Here is a 10031-nt window from a genome sequence, read left to right on the forward strand (position 1 = left end):
TTCTGATATACCTTATATAATGAAAGCATACAGATCAATTATTACAAATAAATATTCGAGGCAATCCTCAAATTATCTGTAGCAGGCTGCTATATTTCTAATCATGTGGAGCCATAGTCTGCTGCAGAGCTCTATGGCAGAGCTCTCACTGAAAACAAAGGGAATTCTCTGCAGAATGGGGACAGGAAAGGTTTGCAAGTTAGAGAAGTTTATACTTCACAGTCTCTCCTTCTGGCTAGCTCTTAGCTTATGAACCCCTGCTAAATACGGCTAAAGTTTTAAACACCTCGCATTTTGGATACAGGATTATTATAGACAACCACTGAAGTCACTTTTGTCAAAGCCTTAATGTTCCTTAGTAAAATATGTTATCACTGGGCTCTGTTAAAATGTAAAAATAATGGATAATCTGATTTGTTCTCTGTCACATATTTGAACTTCTGGAATTTATTTAAATCAAATGAATGAGAATGTATTTTTTTAATAGAAAATAAGCTTTGTCAGGTATATTTCTATACAGCAGATGTAAGTGTACCATAGATGTTGGTTAAGGCTTGTGTTCTTCTTCTTTAAATGACTAACCTGGAGTAAGAGGTTGGATGTCTTTTGAAAAATAAATCTGTTTCACCTGAACATGTTTAACTAGTTAATAAGAAACATCAAAAAAGACAAAACCCTGAAGTCAATGATCATTTTTTGTAAAGCCATTATATGATGTATAAATTTGTTTTTTGGGTCTGTCTATAACATAAGTTTAATAACCTAGCTCAAATGAAGATTTCTAATTTTCAATTAACATAGGAATAATTTTGTTTGCTAAAATAAAATAAATGAATGAATGAAAAGTCTGAAACATGAAATGTTCTAGGTACCACTTTTTAAAATTCCAAATTTCAAAAAATCATGTGGCAACTGTATAGCTCAAGCTTTAAGTATTAACTTTTAACCTTTGACCTTACAGATTTTAACCAATGAAATGTCTCTTTAAACTTTAAAGGAAACAATGATAACGAGCGCCTGGCGATTGCTAGACAGCGAATTCCATATCGACTTGGTCGAGTAGTTGATGAATGGCTACTCGACAAAGGTAAAAAACATTGATTAAAACTTCAAATAAAAAAATAATTTGAACATAACCAAGTAGTACTTCATTGTAACACTAATAAACATAAAAATAAATTTTCAGTAAAACTAAATTAAAAACAAATTTAAAACAGTAAAATGTAGAGAGTAATATTTGCATACCTTGTATAATAATTTCTATACATTTTTAGAAGTATCAGCTGTTTAATAATCTTACCCTGTTAACTTAAGGTTAAAGGGACTGTTAAATATAATCCACTAACTCAATCTATGAAGGTACTCATAGCAAACATTAACCACAAATTATAAATCATTCATAGATTATATTACATGTTCCAGCATCTAAATTATTAACTAAAAATATATGTAGTTATGATATGTTCATTATGGTCCTGAAAAAAAATCTTTGTTTAAACTGTAGGTATCTTAAATAGTGGGCACTATGAATTGCCAATCAAAATGAAGTCCCTTTAACGTTTGCAACCTTCTAAGGGGATTTTGGAACAAACACTAATTAAAACAGAACTTAACGTTGTGTGCATGCTTATATGAGCAGAAACCGATCTGCTAAAGTAAATATTCTGTTTAATAATAATGGTACTGTTGCTGAGGATTTCTCTGTTTAATGGAATTGTGCCATGATTTCTCCATTGGTATGTGTATCATTCCTGAAGCCGCTTTTACATCTAAAACCTTTTTATTTTAATTGATAGCCTTGCTGAAAGCCAATCAGACATCTTTTTTTGAATTCTTTGTCTCTGAGATACTCAGTATGAACCATGCATTTCTTTTCAGTGTTTATGTCGAAGGAAAATAAACATTCAGATGTGAAAAGGAAACAATTTATACACTTATATATAGACATATGACAGATATCTGAATTACTGCATTAGAACATACTCATTAAAATTAGACTTCACTTGACTTAGTAAAAGGTTTGCATACACACACACACACACACACACACACACATGAACCAGTGTGTGTGTGTGTGTGTGTGTTTGTGTGTGTGTATATATATATATATATGTCTATATACACACAGTTACTTAAAATGCTATAGTGCAGGTGTTATATTGATGTGGAAAATCCTTGAAATGTTGACAATCTTGGTGGATGGTGGAAAGTAGTTTTAAGGAATTAGAAACTTTGCATTCTTGACACACACACACAAAGGCAAAATTTAGGTAAAAGGGAAGACAATCTCAGCCTTATTTGCAATACTAAACAAATTTATAAATATACTTGATTGGCCTTTTAGCAAAAAACAAAACATAAATTAAGAAATTACAAATATTTCTCAATAGTTATGCATTTCATGGACACTTCATTAAAAAAGCAATGAATTATGAGTCTAATTACTCTCTTATAGTTTATTGCTCTCATTATTCACCCCATGCAAATTTGTTAATCATCCTCTTAGAGTATAGTGTTCACAATCAACATTTTTGCATGTATGTAATATTATCTTTACAGGGCGTCAGCTTACAATCTTCAATAGCCAAGCAACCATAAAAATTGGAGGCAAGGAACAGGGTCATCCATTCCAAGGCCAGCTCTCTGGTCTTTACTACAATGGCTTGAAAGTTCTGAATATGGCAGCTGAAAATGATGCTAACATCGTGATAGAAGGAAATGTGAGACTTGTTGGTGAAGTGCCTTCTTCTCTGACAACTGAATCAACAGCCACAGCAATGCAGTCTGAGATGTCCACGTCAGTTATGGAAACTACCACCACTTTGGCCACGAGCACTGTCAGAAGAGGAAAGACCCCTACAAAAGAACCTATTGGTCAGGTTAGTCAACCTTTATATACTTTCCAAATATTTTCCCTTCTTTGTACGTCTGGACTTTCCAAAATTGCATCTGCTCTAGAGATACAATTGTTATTTTTAAACAGCACTTTTTCCTTTGGTAGGTAATACTGATGGACTTCAGCAAAGAAGTGTGGGTTTTAAAGAGGTAGTTGAAATGAAATAGTGTGGCTAGTTGGTCCCTGGGATATAGTAGGGAGTTCTAAGCTGAAGGAACAACATGAAAGAAAGTATGAAGATGAGAGTAGGAGATGGTGGGAAAGAGGGCATTAAGATTCTAGAGTTTCCTTTCAAAGATAACAGTATGATGCACTTTCTTAAAGGGCACGATGCATCCTGACAGATATTAACTTCAAGGAGAGTTGAGAGCTCTTTGCACCTCCAAGACTGAAGCTCCAAGTCAGAGAATGTTATTTACTGTTTGCTGAGGTTATTTGCACCTTGTCAATTTAGTGATACATTTAGTAGCTTTCAGGTTTTGGCAGGATCTCTTTCTATTGTGTGGGAAAAATTGATTATCTGAAAAAAAAGGGGGGAGGAGTGAGTTCATTAAGAACTTTAATCGTCTGCTTTGCACATATCTTGTGTCACAATATTCAAACTCTGTGCTTTAGAAAAATATAATTTAACGGGACATTTCTTTAGCAGATAAAACTCTTTTACATTTGTCATATTCTGTTTGTAACTGCCTAAAAAAAGATTTACATTGCCAAAAGGTTGTCATACTGTTCATTTGATTCAGATGATCACTAACTGGTTTTCACGATGTGCCTCTAAACCATAAGTCTTAGGCTGCTGAGGTCCAAATGTGGGACAAAGTGTAAGCGAAAGTCACAAGTTGTTGTGGGAGCAAGAACTTGGAATGCTATGTGGATGGTTATATAACCAAGGAAACAGAAGGATCTAATGGTTAGAGTAGGGAATTTGAAGAAAAGCTGCCTGTGTTCTGTTTTAAACTGCCATTTACTGTGTGACCTTGGACAAGTCTCTTAACCTTCTGCGCCTCCATTTCTTCATCTGTAAAACTGGGATAATAGTTCTTCAAACATAAGGCACTTAGAGACATATGGCACTATAGAAGTAAAAATAATAATTATTGTTATCTTGTTAAATCAGGCCCAAAATTTAGGTTAAAAATAAGTTTTGATGCAACTTATCTGTGTGTATCTTTATATATACATTACGGCTGCCAAGCGTTTAAAAAATTAATCGTGATTGATCACACTGTTAAACAATAATAGAATACCAACTATTTCAATAGTTTTGGATGTTTTCTAAATTTTCCAATACATTGATTTCAATTATAACACAGGATACAAAGTGTACAGTGCTCACTTTATATTTATTTTGTATTACAAGTATTTGCACTGTAAAAAAAAAGAAGTAGTATTTTTCAATTCACCTAATACAAGTACAGTAATGCAATCTCTTTATCATGAAAGCTGAACTTACAAATGTAGAATTATGTACAAAAAAAACCTGCATTCAAAATTAAAACAATGTAAAATTTTAGAGCCTGCAAATCTCACTTCTTGTTCAGCCAATCACTCAGACAAACAAATTTGTTTACATTTGCAGGAGATCGTGCTGCCCGCTTCTTGTTTACAATGTCACCTGAAACTAAGAATAGGCGTTCTCATGGCACTGTTGTAGCCAGCGTCACAAGATATTTTTGTGCCAGATGCACTAAAGATTCATATGTCCCTTCAGTCTTCAACCACCATTCTAGGGACATGTGTCCATGCTGATGATGGGTTCTGCTCGATAACAATCCAAAGCAGTGCGGACCGACGCATGTTCATTTTCATTATCTGAATCAGATGCCACCAGCAGAATGTTGATTTTCTTTTTTGGTGGTTCGGCATCGGAGTGTTGCTGTTTTAAGACTTCTGAAAGCAAGCTCCACACTTCATCTCTCTCAGATTTTGGAAGGCACTTCAGATTCTTAAACCTTGGGTCGAGTGCTGTAGCTATCTTTGGAAATCTCACATTGATACCTTCTTTGTGTTTTGTCAGATCTGCAGTGAAAATGTTCTTAAAATAAACAACATGGGCTGGGTCATCATCCGAGACTGCTATAATATGAACTATATGGCAGAAATGTGGGCAAAACAGAGCAGGGGACATACAATCCTTCCCCAAGGAGTTCAGTCAGAAATTTAATTAACGCTTATTTTTTTAATGAGCGTCATCAGCATGGAAGCATGTCCTCTGGAATGGTGGCCAAAGCATGAAGAGGCATACGAATCTTTAGCATATCTGGCACGTAAATACCTTGCAATCCCGGCTACAAAAGTGCCATGCAAATGCCTGTTCTCACTTTCTGGTGACACTGTAAATAAGAAGAAGGCAGCATTATCTCCTGTAAAGGTAAAGAAACTTCCTTGTCTTAGCAATTGACTGAACAAGAAGTAGGACTGAGAGGACTTTAGGCTTTGAAGTTTTACGTTGTTTTGTTTTTGAGTATAGTCATGTAACAAAAAAAAAATCTACATTTGTAAGTTGCACTTTCACGACAAAGATTACACTACAGTACTTTTGTCAAGGCTGAATCCCCACTCTGTCACTCCGAGTGCAGAAGTGGGGGCCCGCAAGGATTTTAAAAATTAATACTTGCTACTCCAGGCTTGTATTACATTCCCAGGGTTACAGTTTTTTTCTGACCTTGGCTTGATAAATGCTGCCACCACCAAATGCAAAAAAAAAAACCCCTTTGAACCCAGGAAGGATCACTTGGGAATTCCTCCCTGTGGGGTACCCTCAAGCCCTTTCACACACACACACACACACACACACACACACACACACACACACGGGAAAAGCTGAGAAAGAAAACAAAGGAAATTAGTTGTGGCTATCAGCTAATCAAACAACATGCACAAATCTCTTAGGACACTAAAAATCCAATCCTGTTCTTAAAAAAGGTAAATTTTATTAAAAACAAAAAGAGAAAAAATACATCTGGAACTTAGGCTTTTTGCTAGATCTTAAAAGAAACAATTACAAAATTTAAGCACCCAAAGCAGCTTTCTTGGGGGTTCAGCTTAAAGGTTACAAGCAAACAAAAGCATCTGGGGTTAGCACAGAGGAGACCCACAAGCCAAAATAAAATAAACCTGATCACGTCTAGCTAAACATTCTGATCTACTTACACATTTGGAGTTCAGATAAGTAGTTCTAGGCCTGATGTGATGATTTATGATCATACCTGTCTTAAGCTGCTTACAGCATTGCTGCCCTGACCCTGCAGCCCAGAGAACAACAGACAAAGGGAAAGTTTCTTTCCCTATTTTAAAAAGTTTTAGCCTTCCCATTGGCTCTTTTGGTCAGATGCCCACTTTTTTTTTTCTTTACCTGGGAGACTTTTAACCCTTTATAGGTAAACCAAGTAAAGAACAGCTACCGACAGCAAACTGGCTGGATGGGTGTCCATCAAAGGGAGCTATCCCCCCACTTTATTTATCACAACTTGTATGAGGTGAATTGAAAAATACTATTTCTTTTGTTTATCATTTTTACAGTGCAAATATTTGTAAGCAAAAATAATATACACTTTGATTTCAGTTACAACACAGAATACAATTGTAGCAGTTCCTGCTCCCGGCCTCTCCACAAACGCAGTCAGAGACCAACTGAAGTGCAGCACCCGTGTCCTTTTATTTTTTGTGTCCTTCCCACCACCTACTATTTACAAGTATTTACAGAAACCAACACTCCTGGAGACTACTAGGTTCCCAGCCAGTAGGGATCTAGAGCCCACACTCCTCCCTTTCCTGTCTCCCCCTGCTTCCTGTCTCTTAGCCAGCTTTATAGGGCAGGCTGGCTACCCAGGCCTGCAGGTGGATCCACTCTGGTAATTAGGGCGTGGCCCTTCAGCCAATCCAATTAATACCCTTCTTCCTCTGGAACAGGGCTAACAGGGGCCTGGCTTGCTTCTCCTAGCCAGCACCGTTACAACAATATATATGAAAATGTAGAAAAACATCCAAAATATTAAAAACATTTCACTTAGTATTCTAGTATTTAACAGTGCAATTAAAACTGTGATTAATCACAATTAATTTTTTTAATCGTGATTAATTTTTTTGAGTTAATCGCATGCGTTAACTGTGATTAATCGACAGCCCTAATATACTACAAGTTTATTTATTTATAATAGCAATGCATATGAATCTGAAAGCAAAATTCACTAAAAACTGACAAGAAACACAATGGAAACAGATTGTTCTCATTGCCATGGCTCAGAGAAATGCAAAAAGTCACTATACATAATAAAGCATAAATTAGATTTTATTTTTGTTTGTTTGTTTGTTTCAGTAATCTAAGATTGTTAGCAACAATACAGGAAATGAATTTTTTAATTAATATCACCTTTGGAAGAAATGGGCTTGTATGCTTTCATCTCCCATTGATGTCAGTGAAAGTTGAAGACATCTCATAGCTTGCAGAAAACCTGCCTTTAATGGCTGTTTCCTTTGTTTATTATCCTCTCTTATGCTTTGTTTCTCTTCTGTATATAAACATAGTCATTGTCTCTCCAAAAATGTCAAACATAAAAATTTGATTTTTAAACGAGCATTGTATAATGCACAAGAAGGAAAGTTACCTTTCGATCATTAAATTAATTAGATTATCTAAGAAAATAGGCAACTAGACAGTAATTGCTAATGAAAGAAGATTACATTATTTATTACAAGCTAGTGCATGTTTGAAGACAAAAATGAGCTGATAGAAGTAAATGATCCAATCAATTAAGGATTATTTGCTTCATTTGCAGGGATATTAATTCAATTAAAGATTACAATATTCATTTTTAAAAGGATATTTTAAATATTTATATAAATGTTTTAATTCAATAATGCTAGAAAGAAGACTGTTCAAATTGGTACAGCATGCACTTTCTAGCCCACCTCTAATTGCTGCAATATATGCTATAACAAGACGGAGACGACACTTCCATGAAATGTGTATTTCATGTTGTGATGTGCATGATTCCAGGAATAATGAGGTCTGAGTGTCTTAAAAAAAAACCATTTTGTCTCAGAGTCTACTCTAAATGGGAGTTTTGCATGTTTAAGGGATATATCATGTGGTAGCATTGGATGTTTTAATGATGACAGATATCTCAAATATTGTTAATTTATAAATTTGGATTTTCAGAGGTAAGTAAGGTGCCCAAATCCTATTGAAAGTCATTGGGAGTTGGGTGCCTAATTCCTCTCCATTGAAAATTCACCCCACTCCCAATATTATAACAACATCTATAGGCCGTAGCCATTGTACTGCTCAAATACATAGTAAATGATAGATCCTGCCTCAAAGAGCTTACAGTGTAAAAGAAAAGATGTAACAGGTGGGTGAAGCAAACAAGGGGTCACAGGTATGAGTGGGAAGATACAGTAACTACAATGGCAGAATATTTTAGCATAGACTTTGTGCGTAGTTGATAGGTATAATAAGTCAATCACTAACAGCAATTATAGTAATCACAACTCACAAAATGCCTAGTTGGTTTCAGATGTCATACCAGAATTTTATATTTCACATTTCTCTCTGAGTATGAAGAGATTTAAAACCTGATCCTGAAGCGGAACTCCCACTAAGTTCAATGAAGATCAGTACTAACTACTCTGAGTTTTCAAAAATCATGAGTCAGATGCTAAAAAATCATGAGATTGTCCTAAAATATCATGCCTTTTTTTAAAATAACACATTGTGGGTTTTTTTTCTTATTTGCCTCTTGCTTTCTGAGTCTTTAACGGTCACATTTTCCAGCTTTTCCTTCCAATCATGAAGGAAATAAATAAAAAATAAAATGAGACTGAAAACATTACTCCAATGATTGTATCACATGATATAACTCCAGCAGCTGAGGCATTAAGCAAAATATTTTAAATTGCAAGATCCTCAATAAAATTGCAAAATTTGGCAATACAGGAAAGGTTTCAATTGGACTTTAAGTATGAGTTTTGCCTGAGTAAGGATCGCAAGATCAGACCTTTAATACTTCCATGATTGTCTTCTGTGTGGTTGTGTGAACCTACACATTAACTGGAAAATCCCAAGCTAAATAAACAAAAGTGAAAACTAACACGCTCACTTCTGACCCTCTTCTACGTACGTGATTGCAGCAGCCAGTTTTTAAGCCCCAACCATAGCAGCCCTGCTGTCATCTGCTGTAAACTGCTTCTGGCACGCAAAGAACGGTTGTTTTTATTTTTCCATCCATTCCAGTTTTGTTTTCCTCAAACAAAGTGGGCTTTCACCATTAATGCTGATCCATTTACACAGCAATTGCAATATACCTTAAGGTGATTGCATGTTTTGGAACAATAGACATAGATTTTTGGTCAAGCAGAATTAAATTGGTTTCATTTTAAATTGATTAGCTGAAATTTGGTCAGTGGCTCTGGAGGCATACATCAGGTAAAGTATACAATTCTTTATGTGTATTGGAGCAATACATATAAAGGGTATTCATCAAAGTAGTATAGTGACATGCTTGGCTCTGTACCTTACGATTTAATTAAAATCAAGCATATTTTAAACGATGGGGATGTTTGATGAAAATAGTTTGATTTTAAAACTGAGTAGATCATTTTTACATGGGCTGGTAAATCTTAACATATTTTATAGTGACACATTTATAAGGAATCAATGTAGTTAGCAAGAGAGGGAGCGTTATTCACCTATCTATTTGAATTAATAATTGAAAATTATCTGTTGGATGGTTTGCATTTTTTTCTCATAAACATTTTCATGTAGGTGCTCCCTGTCCTCTCTATGTCGGTCTCTCTACACATGACATACTCCAATCAATGACACATTGGCCCCACTAGGTAAAGTTTTTCCCTGTGGTTTGGTAACTCACAGAAGTTCAGCTCCAACAGATACACACCAGTGTCTAATGAACCCCGTAGAGTCTGGCATCCCTGTCATCAGCTCCACCCCTTACACAAGCTTTGATGGTGACAGAACCCTGGAATTTCAGCTTTTGGGGTTGAATCTTTTGGGTGCTATGGTATATCTATAAACATTCTGCCTGTGGAGGTGATAGTCATTTGATAAATTCTGGAACCATGTGATAAATCCCAGCGCTTTGTGAGGAACTAATTTATCGTGCACCTTTGATTA

At 35.4% G+C, this 10031-nt stretch overlaps 1 protein-coding gene across 20 annotated transcripts in view; it reads left to right on the forward strand.

Moving 5' to 3' along the window:
- LOC113406698 (neurexin-1) overlaps positions 1-10031 on the forward strand; it is a 1188348-nt gene that overhangs the window by 1027605 nt on the left and 150712 nt on the right. For 12 of the 20 annotated variants that reach the window (XM_026652587.1, XM_026652589.1, XM_026652590.1 and 9 more), the window contains 2 exons: positions 998-1087; positions 2560-2879. In XM_026652587.1, the coding sequence (XP_026508372.1) occupies positions 998-1087; positions 2560-2879 (410 nt within the window). The remainder of the gene's footprint in view (positions 1-997; positions 1088-2559; positions 2880-10031) is intronic. The other 8 variants (XM_026652600.1, XM_026652602.1, XM_026652601.1 and 5 more) reach the window with 3 other exon arrangements.

Source organism: Terrapene carolina, unplaced genomic scaffold (genome assembly GCF_002925995.2).
Source record: "Terrapene carolina triunguis isolate 2854851 unplaced genomic scaffold, T_m_triunguis-2.0 Scaffold122, whole genome shotgun sequence".
NCBI classification, from domain to species: Eukaryota; Metazoa; Chordata; order Testudines; family Emydidae; genus Terrapene; species Terrapene triunguis.